This window comes from Bufo bufo, chromosome 2 (genome assembly GCF_905171765.1).
Source record: "Bufo bufo chromosome 2, aBufBuf1.1, whole genome shotgun sequence".
NCBI lineage: Eukaryota > Metazoa > Chordata > Amphibia > Anura > Bufonidae > Bufo > Bufo bufo.
This window is the reverse complement of record NC_053390.1, coordinates 202,036,653-202,063,054: the sequence shown is the minus strand read 5'-3', so window position 1 is coordinate 202,063,054 and position 26,402 is coordinate 202,036,653. Positions and strand designations below refer to the sequence as shown.

Here is a 26,402-nt window from a genome sequence, read left to right as displayed (position 1 = left end):
CCGGCACCCAGACAGAGGAGAGAGGTCCCGTAACAGAGAATCTGGCCTTATGTCAGCGCAGAATCAGTCTTCATGTCATAGCAGAGAATCAGGCTTCACGTCACCCACCACTGGAACAGGCCACTGTCACATATTTAGGCCCCGGCACCCAGACAGAGGAGAGAGGTCCCGTAACAGAGAATCTGGCCTTATGTCAGCACAGAATCAGTCTTCATGTCATAGCAGAGAATGAGGCTTCACGTCACCCACCACTGGAACAGGCCACTGTCACATATTTAGGCCCAGGCACCCAGGCAGAGGAGAGAGGTCCCGTTACAGAGAATCAGGCCTTATGTCAGCACAGAATCAGTCTTCATGTCATAGCAGAGAATCAGGCTTCACGTCACCCACCACTGGAACAGGCCACTGTCACATATTTAGGCCTCGGCACCCAGACAGAGGAGAGAGGTCCCGTAACAGAGAATCTGGCCTTATGTCAGCACAGAATCAGTCTTCATGTCATAGCAGAGAATCAGGCTTCACGTCACCCACCACTGGAACAGGCCACTGTCACATATTTAGGCCCAGGCAGAGGAGAGAGGTCCCGTAACAGAGAATCTGGCCTTATGTCAGCACAGAATCAGTCTTCATGTCATAGCAGAGAATCAGGCTTCACGTCACCCACCACTGGAACAGGCCACTGTCACACATTTAGGCCCCGGCACCCAGACAGAGGAGAGAGGTCCCGTAACAGAGAATCAGGCCTTATGTCAGCGCAGAATCAGTCTTCATGTCATAGCAGAGAATCAGGCTTCATGTCACCCACCACTGGAACAGGCCACTGTCACATATTTAGGCCCAGGCACCCAGGCAGAGGAGAGAGGTCCCGTAACAGAGAATCTGGCCTTATGTCAGCACAGAATCAGTCTTCATGTCATAGCAGAGAATCAGGCTTCACGTCACCCACCACTGGAACAGGCCACTGTCACACATTTAGGCCCCGGCACCCAGACAGAGGAGAGGTTCATTCAACTTTGGGTTGCCCCGCAATATAATGGTAAAATGAAAATAAAAATAGGATTGAATGAGGAAGTGCCCTGGAGTAGAATAATATATTGTTAAGGGGAGGTAGTTAATATCTAATCTGCACAAGGGATGGACAGGTCCTGTGGGATCCATGCCTGGTTCATTTTTATGAACGTCAGCTTGTCCACATTGGCTGTAGACAGGCGGCTGTGTTTGTCTGTAATGACGCCCCCTGCCGTGCTGAATACACGTTCAGACAAAATGCTGGCCGCCGGGCAGGCCAGCACCTCCAAGGCATAAAAGGCTAGCTCTGGCCATGTGGACAATTTGGAGACCCAGAAGTTGAATGGGGCCGAACCATCAGTCAGTACGTGGAGGGGTGTGCACAGGTACTGTTCCACCATGTTAGTGAAATGTTGCCTCCTGCTAACACGTTCCGTATCAGGTGGTGGTGCAGTTAGCTGTGGCGTGGTGAGAAAACTTTTCCACATCTCTGCCATGCTAACCCTGCCCTCAGAGGAGCTGGCCGTGACACAGCTGCGTTGGCGACCTCTTGCTCCTCCTCTGCCTTCGCCTTGGGCTTCCACTGGTTCCCCTGTGACATTTGGGAATGCTCTCAGTAGCGCGTCTACCAACGTGCGCTTGTACTCGCGCATCTTCCTATCACGCTCCAGTGTAGGAAGTAAGGTGGGCACATTGTCTTTGTACCGGGGATCCAGCAGGGTGGCAACCCAGTAGTCCGCACACGTTAAAATGTGGGCAACTCTGCTGTCGTTGCGCAGGCACTGCAGCATGTAGTCGCTCATGTGTGCCAGTCTGCCCAGAGGTAAGGACAAGCTGTCCTCTGTGGGAGGCGTATCGTCATCGTCCTGTGTTTCCCCCCAGCCACGCACCAGTGATGGGCCCGAGCTGCTTTGGGTGCCACCCCGCTGTGAACATGCTTCATCCTCATCCTCCTCCACCTCCTCCTCATCCTCCAGTAGTGGGCCCTGTCTGGCCACATTTGTACCTGGCCTCCTCTGTTGCAAAAAACCTCCCTCTGAGTCACTTCGAAGAGACTGGCCTGAAAGTGCTAAAAATGACCCCTCTTCCTTCTGGGCCACCTCCTCTTCCATCATCGCCCTAAGTGTTTTCTCAAGGAGACATAGAAGTGGTATTGTAACGCTGATAACGGCGTCATCGCCACTGGCCATGTTGGTGGAGTACTCGAAACAGCGCAACAGGGCACACAGGTCTCGCATGGAGGCCCAGTCATTGGTGGTGAAGTGGGGCTGATCCGCAGTGCGACTGACCCGTGCGTGCTGCAGCTGAAACTCCACTATGGCCTGCTGCTGCTCGCACAGTCTGTCCAGGATATGCAAGGTGGAGTTCCACCTGGTGGGCACGTCGCATAGGAGGCGGTGAGCGGGAAGGCCGAAGTTACGCTGTAGCGCAGACAGGCGAGCAGCGGCAGGGTGTGAACGCCGGAAGCGCGAACAGATGGCCCGCACTTTATGCAGCAGCTCTGACATGTTGGGGTAGTTGCGAATGAACTTCTGCACCACTACATTCAGCACATGCGCCAGGCAAGGGATGTGCGTCAAACCGGCTAGTCCCAGAGCTGCAACAAGATTTCGCCCATTATCGCACACCACCAGGCCGGGCTTGAGGCTCACCGGCAGCAACCAATCGTCGGTCTGTTGTTCTATACCCCGCCACAACTCCTGTGCGGTGTGGGGCCTGTCCCCCAAACATATGAGTTTCAGAACGGCCTGCTGACGTTTACCCCGGGCTGTGCTGAAGTTGGTGGTGAAGGTGTGTGGCTGACTGGATGAGCAGGTGGAAGAAGAGGAGGAGGAAGCTGAGTAGGAGGAGGAGGAGACAGGAGGCAAAGAATGTTGCCCTGCGATCCTTGGCGGCGGAAGGACGTGCGCCAAACAGCTCTCCGTCTGGGGCCCAGCCGCCACTACATTTACCCAGTGTGCAGTTAGGGAGATATAGCGTCCCTGGCCGTGCTTACTGGTCCACGTATGTGTGGTTAGGTGGACCTTGCCACAGATGGCGTTGCGCAGTGCACACTTGATTTTATCGGACACTTGGTTGTGCAGGGAAGGCACGGCTCTCTTGGAGAAGTAGTGCCGGCTGGGAACAACATACTGTGGGACAGCAAGCGACATGAGCTGTTTGAAGCTGTGTGTGTCCACCAGCCTAAATGACAGCATTTCATAGGCCAGTAGTTTAGAAATGCTGGCATTCAGGGCCAGGGATCGAGGGTGGCTAGGTGGGAATTTACGCTTTCTCTCAAATGTTTGTGAGATGGAGAGCTGAACGCTGCCGTGTGACATGGTTGAGATGCTTGGTGACGCAGGTGGTGGTGTTGGTGGTACATCCCATGTTTGCTGGGCGGCAGGTGCCAACGTTCCTCCAGAGGCGGAGGAAGAGGCCGAGGCGGCGGCAGCAGCAGAAGAGGCCGAGGCGGCGGCAGCAGCAGAAGAGGCCGAGGCGGCAGCAGCAGAAGAGGTAGCAGGGGGAGCCTGAGTGACTTCCTTGTTTTTAAGGTGTTTACTCCACTGCAGTTCATGCTTTGCATGCAGGTGCCTGGTCATGCAGGTTGTGCTAAGGTTCAGAACGTTAATGCCTCGCTTCAGGCTCTGATGGCACAGCGTGCAAACCACTCGGATCTTGTCGTCAGCACATTGTTTGAAGAAGTGCCATGCCAGGGAACTCCTTGAAGCTGCCTTTGGGGTGCTCGGTCCCAGATGGCGGCGGTCAGTAGCAGGCGGAGTCTCTTGGCGGCGGGTGGTCTGATTTTGCCCACTGCTCCCTCTTTTGCTACGCTGTTGGCTCGGTCTCACCACTGCCTCTTCCTCCGAACTGTGAAAGTCAGTGGCACGACCTTCATTCCATGTGGGGTCTAGGACCTCATCGTCCCCTGCATCGTCTTCCACCCAGTCTTGATCCCTGACCTCCTGTTCAGTCTGCACACTGCAGAAAGACGCAGCAGTTGGCACCTATGTTTCGTCATCATCAGAGACGTGCTGAGGTGGTATTCCCAACCATAAGTGGTTGTGCGTTAGTGCATTCTATCTCTTCCACCCCTGGGGAAGGGCTAGGTGGATGCCCTTGGGAAACCCTGGCAGCAGAGTCTTCAAACAGCATAAGAGACTGCTGCATAACTTGAGGCTCAGACAGTTTCCCTGATATGCATGGGGGTGATGTGACAGACTGATGGGCTTGGTTTTCATGCGCCATCTGTGCGCTTTCTGCAGAAGACTGGGTGGGAGATAATGTGAACGTGCTGGATCCACTGTCGGCCACCCAATTGACTAATGCCTGTACCTGCTCAGGCCTTACCATCCTTAGAACGGCATTGGGCCCCACCAAATATCGCTGTAAATTCTGCTGGCTACTGGGACCTGAGGTAGTTGGTTCACTAGGACGTGTGGCTGTGGCAGAACGGCCACGTCCTCTCCCAGCACCAGAGGGTCCATTAACACCACCACGACCATGTCCACGTCCGCGTCCGCGTCCCTTATTAGATGTTTTCCTCATTGTTCCCGTTCACCACAATTTTGAAAATGGCAAATTTGGGAATAGTTTTTCAACCCAGAACAAAAACTGTGCTTTTACGGTCACTACAAATAATTTGACCAGCTAAAACAGTACAGATTTGGTTGAATAGAAATGTGAGGCCTATTTTTTTTGCGCTGTGTGACAGGTATACGTTTAATCACAGAATTAGACTTGTATCTGCACGGTAGCGTGTGTGTTAAGTTTTTCTGAATGACACTATCAGCACCTTGAATCTAAGATATCCTTTTTGGGATAGATTTAAAGTAGGCCTGATATAGCATAAACTACTTATTTTGAGAATGCCAAATTTTGGAATAGTTTTTCAACCCAGAACAAAAACTGTGCTTTTACGGTCACTACAAATAATTTGACCAGCTAAAACAGTACAGATTTGGTTGAATAGAAATGTGAGGCCTATTTTTTTTGCGCTGTGTGACAGGTATACGTTTAACCACCTCAGCCCCCAGTGCTTAAACACCCTGAAAGACCAGGCCACTTTTTACACTTCTGACCTACACTACTTTCACCGTTTATTGCTCGGTCATGCAACTTACCACCCAAATGAATTTTACCTCCTTTTCTTCTCACTAATAGAGCTTTCATTTGGTGGTATTTCATTGCTGCTGACATTTTTACTTTTTTTGTTATTAATCGAAATTTAACGATTTTTTTGCAAAAAAATGACATTTTTCACTTTCAGTTGTAAAATTTTGCAAAAAAAACGACATCCATATAGAAATTTTGCTCTAAATTTATAGTTCTACATGTCTTTGATAAAAAAAAAATGTTTGGGTAAAAAAAAAATGGTTTGGGTAAAAGTTATAGCGTTTACAAACTATGGTACAAAAATGTGAATTTCCGCTTTTTGAAGCAGCTCTGACTTTCTGAGCACCTGTCATGTTTCCTGAGGTTCTACAATGCCCAGACAGTACAAACACCCCACAAATGACCCCATTTCTGAAAGTACACACCCTAAGGTATTCGCTGATGGGCATAGTGAGTTCATAGAACTTTTTATTTTTTGTCACAAGTTAGCGGAAAATGAAGATTTTTTTTTTTTTTTTTTTTTTCCTTACAAAGTCTCATATTCCACTAACTTGTGACAAAAAATAAAAACTTCTATGAACTCACTATGCCCATCAGCGAATACCTTGGGGTCTCTTCTTTCCAAAATGGGGTCACTTGTGGGGTAGTTATACTGCCCTGGCATTCTAGGGGCCCAAATGTGTGGTAAGGAGTTTGAAATCAAATTCTGTAAAAAATGACCTGTGAAATCCGAAAGGTGCTCTTTGGAATATGGGCCCCTTTGCCCACCTAGGCTGCAAAAAAGTGTCACACATCTGGTATCTCCGTACTCAGGAGAAGGTGGGGAATGTGTTTTGGGGTGTCATTTTATATATACCCATGCTGGGTGAGAGAAATATCTTGGCAAAAGACAACTTTTCCCATTTTTTTATACAAAGTTGTCATTTGACCAAGATATTTATCTCACCCAGCATGGGTATATGTAAAAAGACACCCCAAAACACATTCCTCAACTTCTCCTGAGTACGGGGATACCAGATGTGTGACACTTTTTTGCAGCCTAGGTGGGCAAAGGGGCCCATATTCCAAAGAGCACCTTTCGGATTTCACTCCTCATTTTTTCCTGAATTTGATTTCAAACTCCTTACCACACATTTGGGCCCCTAGAATACCAGGGCAGTATAACTACCCCACAAGTGACCCCATTTTGGAAAGAAGACACCCCAAGGTATTCCGTGAGGGGCATGGCGAGTTCCTAGAATTTTTTATTTTTTGTCACAAGTTAGTGGAAAATGATGATTTTTTTTTTTTTTTTTTTTTTTTCATACAAAGTCTCATATTCCACAAACTTGTGACAAAAAATAAAAACTTCCATGAACTCACTATGCCCATCAGCGAATACCTTGGGGTCTCTTCTTTCCAAAATGGGGTCACTTGTGTGGTAGTTATACTGCCCTGGCATTCTAGGGGCCCAAATGTGTGGTAAGTAGGTAAATGACCTGTGAAATCCGAAAGGTGCTCTTTGGAATGTGGGCCCCTTTGCCCACCTAGGCTGCAAAAAAGTGTCACACATCTGGTATCCCCGTATTCAGGAGAAGTTGAGGAATGTGTTTTGGGGTGTCTTTTTACATATACCCATGCTGGGTGAGATAAATATCTTGGTCAAATGCCAACTTTGTATAAAAAAATGGGAAAAGTTGTCTTTTGCCAAGATATTTCTCTCACCCAGCATGGGTATATGTAAAATGACACCCCAAAACACATTCCCCAACCTCTCCCGATTACGGAGATACCAGATGTGTGACACTTTTTTGCAGCCGAGGTGGGCAAAGGGGCCCATATTCAAAAGAGCACCTTTCGGATTTCACAGGTCATTTTTTACAGAATTTGATTTCAAACTCCTTACCACACATTTGGGCCCCTAGAATGCCAGGGCAGTATAACTACCCCACAAGTGACCCCATTTTGGAAAGAAGAGACCCCAAGGTATTCGCTGATGGGCAAAGTGAGTTCATGGAAGTTTTTATTTTTTGTCACAAGTTAGTGGAATATGAGACTTTGTATGAAAAAAAAAAAAAAAAAAAAAATAAGCATTTTCCACTAACTTGTGACAAAAAATAAAAAATTCTAGGAACTCGCCATGCCCCTCACAGAATACCTTGGGGTGTCTTCTTTCCAAAATGGGGTCACTTGTGGGGTAGTTATACTGCCCTGGCATTTTCCAGGGGCCCTAATGTGTGGTAAGTAGGTAAATGACCTGTGAAATCCTAAAGGTGCTCTTTGGAATATGGGCCCCTTTGCCCACCTAGGCTGCAAAAAAGTGTCACACATGTGGTATCGCCGTATTCAGGAGAAGTTGGGGAATGTGTTTTGGGGTGTCATTTTACATATACCCATGCTGGGTGAGAGAAATATCTTGGCAAAAGACAACTTTTCCCATTTTTTTATACAAAGTTGGCATTTGACCAAGATATTTCTCTCACCCAGCATGGGTATATGTAAAATGACACCCCAAAACACATTCCCCAACTTCTCCTGAGTACGGCGATACCAGATGTGTGACACTTTTTTGCAGCCTAGATGCGCAAAGGTGCCCAAATTCCTTTTAGGAGGGCATTTTTAGACATTTGGATACCAGACTTCTTCTCACGCTTTGGGGCCCCTAGAATGCCAGGGCAGTATAAATACCCCACATGTGACCCCATTTTGGAAAGAAGACACCCCAAGGTATTCAATGAGGGGCATGGCGAGTTCATAGAAAATTTTTTTTTTTGGCACAAGTTAGCGGAAATTGATATTTTTAATTTTTTTCTCACAAAGTCTCCCGTTCCGCTAACTTGGGACAAAAATTTCAATCTTTCATGGACTCAATATGCCCCTCACGGAATACCTGGGGGTGTCTTCTTTCCGAAATGGGGTCACATGTGGGGTATTTATACTGCCCTGGCATTCTAGGGGCCCTAAAGCGTGAGAAGAAGTCTGGAATATAAATGTCTAAAAAATTTTACGCATTTGGATTCCGTGAGGGGTATGGTGAGTTCATGTGAGATTTTATTTTTTGACACAAGTTAGTGGAATATGAGACTTTGTAAGAAAAAAAAAAAAAAATTCTGCTAACTTGGGCCAAAAAAATATCTGAATGGAGCCTTACAGAGGGGTGCTAAATGACAGGGGGGTGATCAATGACAGGGGGGTGATCAATGACAGGGGGGTGAGCAATGACAGGGGGGTGATCAATGACAGGGGGGTGATCAATGACAGGGGGGTGATCAGGGAGTCTATATGGGGTGATAACCACAGTCATTGATCACGCCCGTGTAAGGCTTCATTCAGACGTCCGGATGCGTTTTGCGGATCCGATCCATCTATCAGTGCATCCGTAAAAATCATGCGGACATCTGAATGGAGCTTTACAGGGGGGTAATCAATGACAGGGGGGTGATCAGGGAGTCTATATGGGGTGATCACCACAGTCATTGATCATGCCCCTGTAAGGCTTCATTCAGACGTCCGGATGCGTTTTGCGGATCGGATCCATCTATCAGTGCATCCGTAAAAATCATGCGGACATCTGAATGGAGCTTTACAGGGGGGTAATCAATGACAGGGGGGTGATCAATGACAGGGGGGTGATCAGGGAGTCTTAATGGGGTGATCACCACAGTCATTGATCATGCCCCTGTAAGGCTTCATTCAGACGTCCGGATGCGTTTTGCGGATCGGATCCATCTATCAGTGCATCCGTAAAAATCATGCGGACATCTGAATGGAGCTTTACAAGGGGGTAATCAATGACAGGGGGGTGATCAGGGAGTCTATATGGGGTGATCACCACAGTCATTGATCATGCCCCTGTAAGGCTTCATTCAGACGACCGGATGCGTTTTGCGGATCCGATCCATGTATCAGTGCATCCGTAAAAATCATGCGGACATCTGAATGGAGCTTTACAGGGGGGTGATCAGGGAGTCTATATGGGGTGATAACCACAGTCATTGATCATGCCCCTGTAAGGCTTCATTCAGACGTCCGGATGCGTTTTGCGGATCCGATCCATCTATCAGTGCATCCGTAAAAATCATGCGGACATCTGAATGGAGCTTTACAGGGGGGTAATCAATGACAGGGGGGTAATCAATGACAGGGGGGTGATCAGGGAGTCTATATGGGGTGATCACCACAGTCATTGATCATGCCCCTGTAAGGCTTCATTCAGACGTCCGGATGCGTTTTGCGGATCCGATCCATCTATCAGTGCATCCGTAAAAATCATGCGGACATCTGAATGGAGCTTTACAGGGGGGTAATCAATGACAGGGGGGTGATCACCACAGTCATTGATCATGCCCCTGTAAGGCTTCATTCAGACGACCGGATGCGTTTTGCGGATCCGATCCATGTATCAGTGCATCCGTAAAAATCATGCGGACATCTGAATGGAGCTTTACAGGGGGGTAATCAATGACAGGGGGGTAATCAATGACAGGGGGGTGATCAGGGAGTCTATATGGGGTGATCACCACAGTCATTGATCATGCCCCTGTAAGGCTTCATTCAGACGTCCGGATGCGTTTTGCGGATCCGATCCATCTATCAGTGGATCCGTAAAAATCATGCGGACGTCTGAATGGAGCTTTACAGGGGGTTGATCAATGACAGGGGGGTAATCAATGACAGGGGGGTGATCAGGGAGTCTATATGGGGTGATCAGGGGTGATTAGGGGTGATCAGGGGCTAATAAGGGGTTAATAAGTGATGGGGGGGGGGTGTAGTGTAGTGTAGTGGTGCTTGGTGCTACTTTACTGAGCTACCTGTGTCCTCTGGTGGTCGATCCAAACAAAGGGGACCACCAGAGGACCAGGTAGCAGGTATATTAGACGCTGTTATCAAAACAGCGTCTAATATACCTGTTAGGGGTTAAAAAAAACACATCTCCAGCCTGCCAGCGAACGATCGCCGCTGGCAGGCTGGAGATCAACTCTCTTACCTTCCGTTCCTGTGAGCGCGCGCGCCTGTGTGCGCGCGTTCACAGGAAATCTCGCGTCTCGCGAGATGACGCGTATATGCGTGACTGTGCGCAGCGCTGCCACCTCCGGAACGCGATCCTGCGTTAGGCGGTCCGGAGGTGGTTAATCACAGAATTAGACTTGTATCTGCACGGTAGCGTGTGTGTTAAGTTTTTCTGAATGACACTATCAGCACCTTGAATCTAAGATATCCTTTTTGGGATAGATTTAAAGTAGGCCTGATATAGCAGAAACTACTTATTTTGAGAATGGCAAATTTGGGAACAGTTTTTCAACCCAGAACAAAAACTGTTTTTACGGTCACTACAAATAATTTGACCAGCTAAAACAGTACAGATTTGGTTGAATAGAAATGTGAGGCCTATTTTTTTTGCGCTGTGTGACAGGTATACGTTTAATCACAGAATTAGACTTGTATCTGCACGGTAGCGTGTGTGTTAAGTTTTTCTGAATGACACTATCAGCACCTTGAATCTAAGATATCCTTTTTGGGATAGATTTAAAGTAGGCCTGATATAGCATAAACTACTTATTTTGAGAATTGCAAATTTTGGAATAGTTTTTCAACCCAGAACAAAAACTGTGCTTTTACGGTCACTACAAATAATTTGACCAGCTAAAACAGTACAGATTTGGTTGAAAAGAAATGTGAGGCCTATTTTTTTTGCGCTGTGTGACAGGTATACGTTTAATCACAGAATTTGACTTGTATCTGCACGGTAGCGTGTGTGTTAAGTTTTTCTGAATGACACTATCAGCACCTTGAATCTAAGATATCCTTTTTGGGATAGATTTAAAGTAGGCCTGATATAGCATAAACTACTTATTTTGAGAATGGCAAATTTGGGAATAGTTTTTCAACCCAGAACAAAAACTGTGCTTTTACGGTCACTACAAATAACTTGACCAGCTAAAACAGTACTGATTTGGAGGAATATAAATGTCAGGTCTATTTTTTAGGCGCTGGGTGACAGGCTCAACTTGCCCCTGATGTAGTATATGGCCAAAAAATAACCACACTGTTGATGGTTAAATGCACTTGGGTGACACAGGCTCAGCCTGCACCTGATGTAGTATATGGCCAAAAATTAACCACACTGTTGATGGTTAAATGCACTGGGGTGACACAGGCTCAGCCTGCACCTGATGTAGTATATGGGCAAAAATTAACCACACTGTTGATGGTTAAATGCACTTGGGTGACACAGGCTCAGCCTGCACCTGATGTAGTATATGGCCAAAAAATAACCACACTGTTGATGGTTAAATGCACTTCGGTGACACAGGCTCAGCCTGCAGCTGATGTAGGATATAGCAAAAAATAACCACACTATTGATGGTTAAAAGCACTTGGTGGTAGCTTGTGCTGGCGCACCACAAGCCACAAAATGGCTGCCGATCACCCCAGAAAAAAGTGATATAAAAATGCTCTGGGCAGCCTAAAAAAAGTGAGCAAGTCAATAATAGCACTTCAATGATCCACAGCTGGAGATCGATCACAGAATGAAGTCTTTTGGAGGAGTTAATCTGCCTAATCTCGCCCTAACGTCGCAGCAGCAACCTCTCCCTATGCTTGAATCAGCAGAGTGACGTGCAGCGCTACGTGACCCAAGCTTATATAGAGGCTGGGTCACATGCTGCACTGGCCAATCACAGCCATGCCAATAGTAGGTTACTTTGAAGAACCTAGAATATGACATTTTCAGTTGTTTCACACTTGTTTGTTATGTATATAATTCCACATGTGTTAATTCATAGTTTTGATGCCTTCAGTGTGAATCTACAATTTTCATAGTCATGAAAATAAAGAAAACTCTTTTAATGAGAAAGTGTGTCCAAACTTTTGGTCTGTACTGTATATATCCTCATAGTGTGCCATATGGAGGTGGTTAGCATTGCATGGGAAACTAAAAATTTCTTTCTCTGACTAGGGTAAATGAGGGGCCCTATGAAATATAGCCATCTAGCTTATATATACCAGATGTTACAGACTAGGTATATCCTGTAGAATATATGATTGTGTTCGTTTACACATCAATTGATAGGTATAGTCTGTGTCTAAAGAAGATATATGCAAACAATAATTGAAAATACAGTATTTTTGGACTATAAGACTCCCTTTTTTAGCAGGTAAAAATATTGCTTAAAAGTAGTTGCGTCTTCTAGTCCCCATTATAGATCCCCATTACTGCTTTCTCAATCATCCGGCAGAGTGCCCGTACAGCGCTTTGCTGTAATAATGATAGAACTGTGCATCTGCACACTTCTCTCTCTCCCTGCCCGACTTCGATCTGTGTGATCAGTCCAGGCGGGAGAGGAGGCTGAAAGATCATTCAGCTCATAGAGAGGACTGTGAGAAATGCAGCCCTCTCTATCCTGAAGGTCCCCAGGCAGCAGATAAATACATGAAAGTTTTGAGTTAGTGTAGCTAAAGAACATTTGGCAATGTCACCAGTCGGAGGAGTCATACCAGGAGGACTACCAGTGGGTACTGTATTGTACTGTACACTGTAACTTGTGGTGTTCATTGTGATGATGATATGCCTATCAAAAGATGACAAACTAGAAGGAACAGGAGCTGACTATAAACTATTAACCTCTCTCTACCCTAGACTACTAAGCTCAATGACATTGACCCCTCCACTTCATTAAACTATCATTGAAGTTTGAATAAGTAGAAAATATTTAAAATACTGGTATGCTTAATTGAACTTACTATATCACCATGTAGAGTGAACTTAGATCTGTGAGAACCACATGCTAAGGTTACTTGATAAATATCTCACCTTTATGCTGGATATCATACAGGCGTTGTTGCCAGAAGCTTCTGAAGGGTGCAATACCAGTCCCAGGACCAATCAGGATGCAGGGCACATGTGGATCTTGTGGCATTTGGAAACTGGGTGCTCTAATGATAAGAAATTCATATTGAGACCATATACCGGTAATATTTGGTAATTCATCTTATTATTATGCAAAAGTACATCATACATTCAAACCTTAATGAAGTGAACAACTAATCAATCTGCATGGTAATTAGTTTGCAGAGCTGCACTGTATAGTTTGCTTTGTTAAATCCTAACAATATTTTAATATAGCATATATATTTTCATCGTAGTTATTGCTGAATTAACTTGCTAGCATGTGATCTAGCTACCTATCTAAAAGTGGTTACCACAGCTGCCCGGCTATAGCACTAGAGTATTGGGTGTAAATCTGCTTATGGCAACATCTGCATAAGGCCTGATTCCGACAACTGTATTTTTCATCCATGTGCTGTCTGCTGTGCACATGGGCAGCACATGGATCCATATATATAAATGGTGCTCTACACACCTCTGGTCCATAGTTCATGGAACGCAGACTAGAGACCATTAGAGAAGATTATCTCCGGCAATCGCCAGGTCAGTGTCATACGGGGGCATACGGACCTCACTGCATATGAAAAATCATCTGTGTGTTGTGGCTGCAACACTGATGATTTTTAATATGCCCATCTGAATCAGGGCTAAGGAATATATTTTCTGCCACTGTTAAAGGCTATAGGGACATTCATTATTGCATTCTACTTATTTTAGGCAAAAAATAATTTTTTCAATTGTCAACAGTTTTCTCTGATAAAGGAAAGGATTTTAGCAGCTCTCACCTCTGGTCACCTGCCTGAAGCACGGAAAAGGAAAGTGGCTTGAACCTAGCCACACTTGATAAGTCCAAGAACAAAGAGAAAGGTTGATTCCAGCTTCAGCATATAAAAAGTTTTCTTTATTCGGCTTGTAATAAAATCCAACAAAGATGTCACATGGAGAGACACAAGATTGTGACGCGTTTCGGGCTGTGGTATTGAGCCCTTCTTCAAGACAAACAGTTTTCTCTATACAGTCTTCATTTGCCCTATGTCTGCAGACTGTTGCTTCTCCTTCCCAGTAAATCGGTCAGAGAGCTGCTCTGAACGCTTGATCTATAGCCCTTATCATTACTTTCCTAACGATAGAAATTTAACTCAAGTGTTTATGAGCCGTCAGGGGACTAGAGATCGAGCCATCAGAGAAGCTCCCTGACAGATTTCACTAAGAAGGAGAAGCAACAATATGCAGATGCAATGAAACTGAAAGCTGTAGGCGAAAAACTGTTGAACATTTTTTTGATAAAGACCAAAGAAAAAAAGTTATTTTTAGTCCTAAATAAGTAAAATGCAATCATAAAAATTCCCCCAAAGGTGACCATATCTGGTAATGTCAGTTTCATCTAGATGCCCTGATTTTGATCATAACATGACTGACGTGTGGAAACACAGTCTGTGTAAAAAGCTTTCGAGCATTCCAGAATTACATAGACAATACATATAACTAACCCTCTTACAAAACAAGGTACCACTTCATCAGTCTGTATTCTGTTAAGCCAGGAGGAGCAGACACCATGATGTATGGGGCCATCACCATCTGAAAAAACAACATAAAGACAAAGACAATAATCTTATGTTTATGGTTACAACAAAATAAAATGATGATTTTGTTAGAATACCAAATATTGTTCAAATGAAATCTGTGTGTGTACCCATGTTCTATAATTCCTATCACGGAAGGGGGATTTAAAGTGCCTATAATAGGCCATTTAACTCAACTATGAGCCTGGATATAAAATAACTTGATTATATTGTACTAAAAGATAAGTGCACAAAAATTCTAAATGCTACTTATTCTATATGCTATTGAATGTGGCATCTATGTTTTCCAAGAAATGTTTGTATGTAGCAAGTATCGAAAGGGCAGATGTTGCTCACTGTACTCTATTTATGTAGCCCACAGCTTTAATAAATGGTGGCCATGTAAGAATAGTAGCATTCTATCTGTACTGTTGTCGAGTGCTACATCTATATGTAGTGTAGTACTGTATGTGCTTTATAATTGTTTAATAATGAAAAAAGTGCTACTAATAATTACAGCATGCGCTTTACCAGCTTAGTATATTTTAACTGTACTTAATAAGCTCCACAAATCAAACCATAAGGTAGGAAGGCACTGTGAATACTGCTCCCAATTGGCATGGATACTGACCACAATTGGCATGGATATGGACCCTAATTGCCATCGATACTGACCATAATTGCCATCGATACTGACCCTAATTGGAGTGGATACTAACCATGATTGGCATGCATGCTGACCCCAATTGGCATTGATACTGACTCTAATTGGGGTGGATGCTTCCCCCAACTGACATAGATATTGTTCCTAATTGGCATGAACAATGTACCTAATTAGCTATGTTGACAACATTCCCGGGAAAGGGACGGGGCTGGCCACAAAATGGACAATGCTTCGACAAGATTTGTGCAAATGTACCCCAAATTTACTCCAGGGAGGTCTTTGGGGTGGGGCTGAAGGGTCCTGTGATGGTGGTAACTGCCTTAGGAAAGGTTACCTCTTGTACCATAGGACACAACTGCAACGGTGAGGTGAACTTCATCAGGATTCATGTCAGGAGATGAGCTGATGGAGTAGTAACGGGCTTGCAGCAGTGGTAGCTGTGTGAGCAGGAGAGATGATGGCATCTGAACTGAGGGGAACTCCTCTAGCACCTCCACAATGGTGGGGTTCTTGTACCACTTCCACTTTTCATATTCTTGTAAGCCCTTGATGGTGAAAAAAACTGTTTGTTAACACAAAAACCAAGTAATAAATTAGAAATAGTCTTACTAAGTTTTGTTTCCATGAAATACATTGCTGAATTGCTAATCTTGGCTTCCTGATTGTCTTTCATATGGTCAGAATTTGGTAAGCATTTAGCATCAGTACAAAGTAGGTCCAAAACACAGGAAAAGTATAATGGAAAGAGTTGTACTTCTTCTGTACTTTGGACCCACTCCTGATTTTGTTTTATTTATACTAATGTAAAATAATGACCAAATACTGACTGTGGCATTATGCCTTATTTACATTTACATGTTGTAGATTTGTTCATCGGTATTTTTATGGCAAAACCAGAAGTAGATCCTAACCAGAGGAAATATAAGAGAATGTTTTATACTTCTCTTCTTTACATCCACCCTCGATTGGACTTTATAAAACTGATAATGTAAAATTCTAACCAAATCTTCAGTACATGAGTGGGGCTTTAGGCTGCTTTCATGCAACTGTATTTTCATTGGTATTCCATTTTCTTTCTGTCCGTAATGTGGGGCTGATGTTAATCTATGAATCTGTTCATATGGACAAATTAAAAAAAAAGGCAGCATTCACTACTTTTAACCATTCTGCATATGAAAAACACTCATTGAGGTCACATGTTGTGCCTGATTGGTGGCAAATTTCTTCCCCGGTGCGGCTCAGAAGTGGCAGTAACTGAAATGCACCACAGGAACCGAGATGACTAAAGCTGGTGGGTGTTTTTTTTTTTTTTTTTTTAATACACACCATGCCCAGCCATGCCCAATTTTTTTCAGGGCCCAAACAACCTCTTTAATCCAATAGATCATTAATATCAGATCGAACCGGGGTCTGACTGTCAGCTTGTGATGCCGGGAGTTAGAACCTGCCCTCTTCTCCGATCTTATATTGATGACCTATCCTAAAGTCCTAAGAGTCTATGTGTACCATAGCACCGGTTCAACTGCCTAGGCACAGCTAACTCTTGCAATAAACTAGATTGGCAAGACAGCTGATCAGGATCAAGACTGGGCCATTTAACCCTTTTCCAAACCAGGCTCATTGTCCATTTTTAGCGCATGCGCCTTTGAAAGCCAAAACATTTTTTCTATTCGGTTATGTAAATAATCTTTATTTTATAACCAGGAAAAAAAAAAAAAAAAGGAAAACAGTCTGTTGCTCACATGTTTTTTTCTTTTTGTTAATAGCATAACGTGCAAATAAATTTTAATTAAGTAGTTTTAATAATGTTTCCATTACCTTTCCATTATAGCCGAGGTGAGGGCTATAAGCTGCGATGAGGCTTGTTGTGGTGGCTTTTTAATTATCTTTATTAAAATGTATTTATTATAATATTATGTATTATTATTATTTCATACAAGACCTTTGGGGAACATTTAACATTATTATTATTTTTTTTATTGTTGATTTCTCCTATAACTGGGGCTGACATATTAGCTCCAGTTACAGGATGAATACAGCTCCCATAGAGGTTGTACAGGGCTATATAACCTCACAGCAGAGCTGATATGGGTCTGCTAACACCCAGCAGCTCGTGCAGTTACCTGGCCCCGATAATCATGGCTTCTTGCCCTGCAGTATACCCTCGTAGACCACAATGCAGTGTAAAAATGGCGCAGGAGGCTGGAAAAGGCCTGTGGCCTCCACCAAAGATGGCGACTTGGAATGGGATTCAGGTATTTTATTTTTTCTTCATTCCTTGGGGAGCATACTACTGGGGGCACTATTTGGGTCATTATTAGGGGAAGTCCAAGCAGCGTGCTGAAGCTGGGGGTGGCTTGGTGCTGTGGCCCACATCTTACCTCATAAGCCCCCTGCTCCATATCTTAGAGACAATTGGAGAAGAAGGTGGACAGAACATGGCAGCTATTGATGGCCACCACAGAGAGGCAGCTTCTGGGGCAGTATTTTGTGCTGCATTGTGGTATTTTGTTCTGCTGGGACGATATTTTGTGCTGCACTATGGTATTACCAAAATACTTTCATTGGCCCTATCTACTTGTATTGCCCTACCTTCTGTCAATTTGGGCCTGCCTACAATGTTGGGGCAACAATTCGTTTTTTCCAAGTCCGCCTCTGCTACCTGGGGCATAACTAGAAAATGCTCTGTGGGAGTATTGGAAGAATCAATCTGGGAAGGTAGACAAAGGCTTATGTTCTCATAGTGGGGGAAGTCCAGGCCCTTTCCCTGTAAGCTGAAGCCCTGGAGCTGATAAAACAGTAGCTCAATTATTTTTCCCCAATGCAAAATATCCTTATTATATACAGTTGTGTTCAAAATAATAGCATTCAGACATCACTAACCTGGTCAATCACTGTTTTTGGTAGAAATGATATTTCCACATGGCAAATAATTTACTATCAGGTGTAGTAGAGTAATAGAAATCCAACAGACCCAGCAGTCATGACATGCATGCTGCTAATTTTGTGTATCTGAATCACTAATTAAAAGGGGCATGTTCAAAATAATAGCAGTGTGGAGTTCAATGAGTGAGGTCATTCATTCTTTGAAAAACAGGTGGCAATTATTGCCCTTATTTAAGGAAGGAAGGCAGCAAATGTTGTACATGCTGGTTATAGTGCATTTCTCTCTGAAATTCGGAGGAAATGGTTAGTTCCAGATATTGTTCAGAAGAACAGCGTACCTTGATTAAAAAGTTGATTGGAGAGGGGAAAACATATAAAGAAGTGCAGAAAATGATAGGCTGCTCACCTAAAATGATCGCAAATGCTTTAAAATGTCAACCAAAACCTGAAAGACGTGGAAGATAGCGAAAAACTACCATTCAAATGGATAGAAGAATAGCCAAAATGGCAAGGACTCAGCCAACAATCAGCTCCAGGAAGATCAAAGAAGGTCTAAAGTTACCTGTGAGTACTGTTACAATTAGAAGACGCCTATGTGAAGCTAAGCTATCTGAAAGAAGCCCCCGCAAAGTCCCACTGTAGAAAAAAAGACATGTGCTAAAGAGGTTACAATTTGCCAAAGAGCACATTGACTGGCCTAAAGAGAAATGGCGAAACATTTTGTGGACTGAGAAAGTAAGATTGTTCTTTTTGGGTCTAGTGGCCGGAGACAGATTGTCAGATGACCCTCAAACACAGAATTCAAGCCACAGTACACTGTGAAGACAGTGAAGCATGGTGGCGCAAGCATCATGATATGGGGATGTTTCTGATACTACAGTGTTGGGCCTATTTATCGCATACGGGGGATCATGGATCAGTTTGAATACATCAGAATACTTGAAGAGGTCATGCTGCCTTATGCTGAAGAGAAAATGCCCTTGAAATGGGTGTTCCAACAAGACAACGACCCCAAACACACCAGTAAATGTGCAACATCTTGGTTCCAGACCAACAAGATTGACGTTATGGAGTGGCCAGCCCAATCCCCGGATCTTAATCCAATAGAAAACTTGTGAGGTGACATAAAAAATTCAGTTTCTGAGGCAAAACCAAGAAATAGAGAAGAGCTGTGGAATGTAGTCCAATCATCCTGGGCTGGAATACCTGTTCACAGGTGCCAGAAGTTGGTTTACTCCATGCAACACAGATGTACAGCAGTTCTCAGAAACAGTGGTTATACAACTAAATATTAGTTACCAAGTGATTCAAAGGAAAGCAAAATCTTCAAACATTTTTTAGTTTATATAGTGAATGTTTGAGTTTGTAAGGAATACAAACACTGCTATTTTTTTTAACAGTCTAATATTCACCTTTCTTCAATTTTTTTAGAGGAACAACACAAATTTGATATATTTTTCTTCATGTTTTGATTTGGAATAGAATGTGTAGTGTTCCTAATGCATTTGTGTGTATGGAAATAAAAGCTATTGGAAAGATTTTGAGCTTTAATCACTTTTTTAAACACACTGCTATTATTTTGAACACAACTGTAGCTGGTATGGCACCTATATATAGACATATGTATTGTATACAAATGCTGGGGATTTGCATCAGGTATTCTTTAGTGACATAACAAAAGCCATAAGTATTCATTTATAAGCTGTAGATGTATAGTAGATGATAAACTGCAGATCTTGGAAATAAACTGTAATATTAATGTATTTAGATTGTATGAATAGCTTAGCATGTCACCTTGCTCAAAATCTCCAGGCGTTGTTTCTCTTTCTCATTGGTAGCAAGACATGCAATCTGCTGCATGAGGATTGGGGTGGGGGGAGTTGTGATATCCAGAAAATATTTCAAGGCTTGGAATATGGTGCATGGGGGAATCCTCTCCTCTTCTGTCCAGTTGCTGATTACACCTGTAGAGATTATCATAGATCATATAATGAAGTTTATGTGTACATTTTGTGTTTCTCATGTTAGATGATTAGAGATGAGCAAATTTGTTGAAAATTGATTCAGTTTCAATTAGGCTGAATCAGTCAATAGATTCCATTCGGGTCTGAATAAATTCAACAAGATTCAAAAGTGCTCTAATTTCCCTAAAGTTGTGGGTGGTCTTCTGGGGTCTCCTGGGACTGTATCTAACTCATTTCAAGCTCTTATGCACCAAGACAGCATTAGTAATCTTAAAGTGACAGCAACATATAATGCTATGGATAAAACACATGGCTGCTGGTGGTAACAAACAGCCTCTTTAAAAACAAACTGTGCTGTAGGATTTTTTATTGGTTTGAAAAATGTTCCGCTTTTTGGTGGCAAATGCCTGCCAGTGTGTATACACAGACACCGCCTGGGGTCAGGTGATCCTCTTTCCTCGTCTTTCTTTTGATCTGAAAAATGGCTCATGCCATTTTGAGAAAATTGCCCAAATCGAAGTCTCATAGTTACACAATCCGGTTGAAGAATCGAACCACCAAAACTTGTGTTTTGGAATTGACCAACATTTTTGGAAAATTCTGGTTGAATTTGATTTGTGTAGAATGGATTTGTTCATCTCCAATTATGATTTTTGTATTTCAAGAAGTACCGTAAATAAAATAAAATGAGAAATGTGGCAAGCAAGGAGGCCTTTAAAGGAGAGCTGTGAGAAATAAAACGGCCCTTTGTTGGATGTGAAAAATGATATCATCGATTGTAGTTACAGACTCACTGTCATTCTGAGTATAGACAGTAATGTGAGTTAAATCTCAATTAACAATATAGCCAAAAAATAAAAATATGAAGCTCTAAAATGTAAAAAAAAAAAAAAGTGAAATGTCAGTTCTTTACAGGTAGAATTAGTAATTGAATTACCTAGAGCTGTATTTCTTTCCTCCAAGATTTCTACCCTAACCAGTTGATTTACTGGAGGGGCATCTTCCAACTTCTCAATCAGGGAATTGACAAGCTCATCATGGTTGCCAGGAAATATTCCCAAGTGATCTCCTGGCTTGTACGTCAGCTCTTGGTGTCCATTTGTGTGAAGTCGGAGTAATATAGTAAATCGACTATAAAGAGAAAAGTAATTTAGTTATTATTAGCCTGTGATTTTACATACATACAATTTAAGTTAGAATGAGATAATTTAGAATATTCGGTAACAGTTAAGATGAATGTACCACAGAGGAAGCCCCTGTGGTTGTGAAGGTGCCTAGTAAGTGAGGTTGGTCCTATTATCTTCAAATCCAAACAGAAAGTTGCTTGCTATGACTAAGAACATGTGTTTTATTGTTTGAAACATGTGAGCGTCTACCTTGGCTGATTTTTTTAATTGTGTGACCAATAAAGGAAATATTTTTTAACAGTGCTAGAAGAACAACTTTCTTTTTGGATTTACATGTTTGTTTCTTTGGCCGACACAGGATTTTCTTCCGAGCACTGTGGAGTACCAAGATGTGCAACTGCAGTGGTGAGCTATTCACAGTTTTTTTTGCCTATTATCTCTACCCGTGGGTAATGTGAAGCTTTGGAGACCCCCCCCGATGTGCGATTCCAACCTAAATAAACAAAAGAAGATCTGGCACAAATAATGCGTATATTAGGGGGCTAAATGGGAACCAGTACCAGGGCCTCTTTCTGTATGCACGTCCTGAGGTACACAACCTATGACTATAATTATCTCACCTGGTGAACATATCCACCAGACTAGACATGGCATGAGGACTGATCCATACTGTTATTTATGGGGCCTACTTTCCTTGAGATAAAATAATACGGGTGAGTGCTCTTGCCTTGTTTGTGTGGAGAAAGAAGTGCAACGTTTCTTCGTGTCTAGATGTAAGATCAACTTGACTATTACTAACTATACTATGGAGATGATGATGTTGATGATAGCTCCTACTCAACTCTTGGGAACTCATAGAGAATCTTTCTATTTCCTTCTTTTTTTTTTATAAAAGAAAAATACCTTTGAATTTAGAGGTAAAAAAAGCAGGCTGGTTTGATATCTGCATTTATACAAGCAAGCAAATAACGCGAGTTTGTGAGCGTTCGCATGTTTGATTTGAAGTGTGTGTTTGTATTAAGTGTGTGACTTTAGATTACGTGACTTCAGATTCAGGGACTTTTGGAGGGGACTACAGTATGTTACATTCTTATCACTGCACTATATTGTATTTTTTCTCTTTTCTTGTGTAATCCCCATTTAGTATGTGTTCCATTATTGACAGAGCAGTCCAGTGCACATCTTGTCTAATGCATGCAGTCCTGGAACAGCCGTTTGAGGGTGCATATCTTTGTTCAAAATGTGAGCAAATTGCCCGTTTGGAATCGCACATTGAGTATCTAAATGGGCGAGTTTCAACACTGAGAAGCATTGACAATTTGGAAAAGAGTTTGCTGTTCACTGAGCAAGCACTCTATGAGTAGATGTGTGGGAGGGTGGTAGCGAGAAAGCTCAGGAAACTGAGGTAGGTAGCTGGGTAACAGTTAGAAAGTGGGGTAGAGGGAAGAGTGCCAGGGAGGCTAGCCCTGATCTGACACACCCCAACAAGTTTGCACAGTTGGCAGATGAGAGGGATGTCAATTCAGGGAGAGCACTGCTGCAGCCAGACACTTCCTCTGCCAGTCAGGGGAATGTCAGCTCCAGTAAGCAAGGAACCAGTAGAGCAGGGTATGCCAGACAGATGCTGGTAGTGGGAGACTCAATTATTAGGGGTACAGATAGGGCAATCTGTCAGAAAGACCGGGATCGTTGAACGGTGTGTTGTCTTCCTGGCGCTCAAGTTCAACACATCGCGAGTCGGGTTGACAGATTACTGGGAGGGGCTTGAGAAGATCCAGCAGTCATGGACCATATCTGAACCATTGACAAAGTTAGAGGTAGGTGGGGCGTCCTTAAAAATGATTTTAAGTATTTAGGTCAAAAGCTTAGGGCAAGGACCTCAAAGGTAGCATTTTCCAAAATACTACTGGTACCACGAGCCACACAAGAAAGGCAACGGAAGATTAGGGAGGTTAACAAGTGGCTCAAGAACTGGTGTAGGAAGGAGGGGTTTGGGTTCCTGGAGAACTGGGCCGACTTCTCTGTTGGCTACAGGCTCTATCGTAGGGATGGGCGGCACCTCAATGGGGAAGGGGCAGCTGTGTTGGGGAGAAGATGGCTACAAGTTTGGAGGAGTGTTTAAACTAGGGACTGGGGGGGAGGGTAATTACCTTATAGGATGGGAAGATGCAGATAGAGACTGGGGGCAAGGTAATGGGACTGGGGGAGGAATGTATGTATACTAATATACTAATACTAATATATACTAATGCCAGACGCCTGACTAATAAAACTGGGGAACTGGAATTAGTGATGTGTGAGGAGGACTATGACATAGTGGGAATAACTGAGACATGGCTCGATGATAGCTATGACTGGGCACTTAATGGACAGGGTTACAGTCTGTTTAGAAAGGATCGCCAAAACTGGAGAGGAGGGGGGGTCTGCCTTTATGTAAAGTCCTGTCTAAAGTCCACAGTCTGAGAAGATATAAGTGAGGAACATGAACATGTGGAGTCACTGTGGGTAGAAATACATGGAGGCAAAAACAATAATAAATTACTAATAGGAGTTTATTATAAACCACCTAATATACCAGAAGTCCACATAAAATCTACTACTAAACGAGATAGACGAGGCGGAAAGTCATAAAGAGGTGGCTATTATGGGGGACTTCAACTACCCAGATATAGACTGGGAAACTGAAACTTGTATATCTCATAAAGGAAACAGGTTCTTGGCAGTAACCAAAGACCAATTACCTTTCCCAACTGGTTAAGGACCCGACTAGAGGGATGGCCATACTAGACTTAGTATTAACCAATAGACCTGACAGAACAACAGATATGCAGGTTGGGGGACACCTGGGAAATAGTGACCATAAAGTAATAACCTACCAATTATCATTCAAAAGAGTGTTTATTCAGGGAGAAACAAAAATACCAGACTTCAAAAAAGCTAAATTTAGCCAACTAAGAGGGGCCATTGGCCTAACTAACTGGGACAAAGTCCTCAAAAATAAAAATACAGCCACAAAATTGGATATTTTTAAAAGCATCCTAAAATCTAATTGTGAGAGGTACATACATTATGGGAATAAAAGGTTAAGGAACAAGAAGAAACCAATGTGGATAATTAGAACTGTAAAGAAGGCAATAAATGACAAAAAGAAAGCATTTAAATCACTAATACAGGAGGGTAGTGAGGAAGCACTGAAAAACTATAAGGAAAAAAATAGAATATGTAAAAAACTAATAAAAGCGGCCAAACTAGAGACCGAGAGATTAATTGCCAAAGAGAGTAAAACTAACCCTAAAAATGTTCTTCAATTATATAAATGGTAAAAAGTATAAATCTGAAGGTGTCGGCCCTTTACAGAGTGATGAGGGGGGAGTTGCAGAGAGCAATGAGGAGAAAACAAAGCTATTAAATATTTTTTTCTTCACTGTATTCACTGAAGAAAATAAACTGTCAGATGAAATGCAGAATGTAAAAGTAAATTACCCATTAAAAGTGCCCTGTCTGACCCAGGAAGAAGTACAGCGGCGTCTTAAAAAGATTAAAATAGACAAATCGCCAGGACCAGATGGTATACACCCCCGTTTCCTAAGAGAATTAAGGAATGTTATAGCCAGACACTTATGTCTGATATTTAAGGACTCTATACTGACAGGGAGTGTTCCACAGGATTGGCGCATAGCAAATGTAGTGCCAATATTTAAAAAGGTTCCAAAAACAGTGCCAGGAAACTATAGGCCGGTAAGTTTAACATCTGTCGTGGATAAACTGTTTGAAGGTTTTCTAAGAGATGCTATCTTGGAGTACCTCAAGGAAAATAGGCAAATAACGCCATATCAGCATGGCTTTATGAGGGATCGGTCATGTCAAACTAATTGAATCAGTTTCTATGAGGAGATAAGTTCTAGACTTGACCGCAGTGAATCAATGGATGTCGTATATCTGGATTTCTCCAAGGCATTTGACACTGTACCACATATAAGGTTAGTATATAAAATGGGAATGCTTGGACTGGGAGAAAATGTCTGTATGTAGGTAAGTAACTGGCTGAGTGATAGAAAACAGAGGGTGGTTATTAACCTTAAGTGGGAAAAATTGGCTTCTACCTCACAGTTTTTTTTTTTTTTTTGCCTTCCTCTGGATTAACTTGCAGGATAACAGGCCGAACTGGATGGACAAATGTATTTTTTTCGGCCTTATACACTATGTTACTATGAAGATGTAACTAGACTTTGGTCACTCTGGGCCAGATTTATGAGTGAAAATGAACCAAAATTCTGTCTTACATTGAGCCAAAACTCTGGTGCCAAGTGTCCTAGAGGTGTGTCCCTCACTCGGCTAGTGGGCATCACTTAGAGGAAAAGGGAGAGTGACTTTGTAGGAAGGGGCTTGGCTTAAGTTGCTATACTGTGTGTCAAAATTGCTACAGATTGCTCCAAGGCAACTAATAGGTACTGTTTCGTCTAAACTGGACTACAGAGTCTAAAGATACAACAAATTTATTATTGTGCATCAACCTCTCCGATAAATCTGACAGATCTTTACACTGGCTAGTCTATGTTCACCTTGTCTATTTTTTTTTTCTATTTTTTTTTTTTTTTTTATGGAGAAAGATGTTGATGGTTGTATGTCCACAATAAAGGATTGAATTTTAACAGATTCACATTTGATGTCCCAGATAATTTTTATTACCAGTACTACAAGGAACAGTACTACAAGTATTCTACTCAGAAGATGACCATTTACAGCAGTAGTGGGGAACCTACGGCCCATAGGATCATTTCATGTGGCCCCCGGCTCCCTGCCAGAACATATTGTGAAAATGCTAATGACCGCTTCCATTAGCATGTGGGAGGCACAGAAAGGTGAGAACTTCACTGGCTGTCCTTAACTTCCCTGGCCTTCTTCTAGCCCCGCACTGTGTCCTGACACATACAGCGTCAGGACGTAGTGCACATAGACGCGCACTATGACCTGACGCTGAGTGCTGTCAGGTCACAGTACAGCGCGGCGGGAAGAAGACCAGGGAGGGTAAGTGAATCTGCCTAAAGGCCGCGCCGTTCGGAGTTGGAGAGGTAAGTTTATTTATTTATTTTAAATGTCTGATTGGGGTTGGTCTGAGGCTAATGGAGGGTGGGGAGGGTCTGATGGGGGTATGATTTGAGGCTGGGGGGTCTGATGGGGGCTGATCTGAGGCTGGGAGGGTATGATTTGTGGCTAGGGGTCTGTTCT

The 26,402-nt window shown here is 43.1% G+C and overlaps 1 protein-coding gene across 2 annotated transcripts in view; it reads right to left on the bottom strand.

Moving 5' to 3' along the window:
* The window catches only part of NOS1 (nitric oxide synthase 1), a 127,631-nt gene that overhangs the window by 13,813 nt on the left and 87,416 nt on the right, over positions 1 to 26,402 (bottom strand). For both annotated transcript variants that reach the window (XM_040420223.1, XM_040420222.1), the window contains 5 exons: positions 20,984 to 21,177; positions 19,877 to 20,046; positions 15,531 to 15,741; positions 14,461 to 14,548; positions 12,896 to 13,017 (listed from right to left, as the gene is read on the bottom strand). In XM_040420223.1, the coding sequence (XP_040276157.1) occupies positions 12,896 to 13,017; positions 14,461 to 14,548; positions 15,531 to 15,741; positions 19,877 to 20,046; positions 20,984 to 21,177 (785 nt within the window). The remainder of the gene's footprint in view (positions 1 to 12,895; positions 13,018 to 14,460; positions 14,549 to 15,530; positions 15,742 to 19,876; positions 20,047 to 20,983; positions 21,178 to 26,402) is intronic.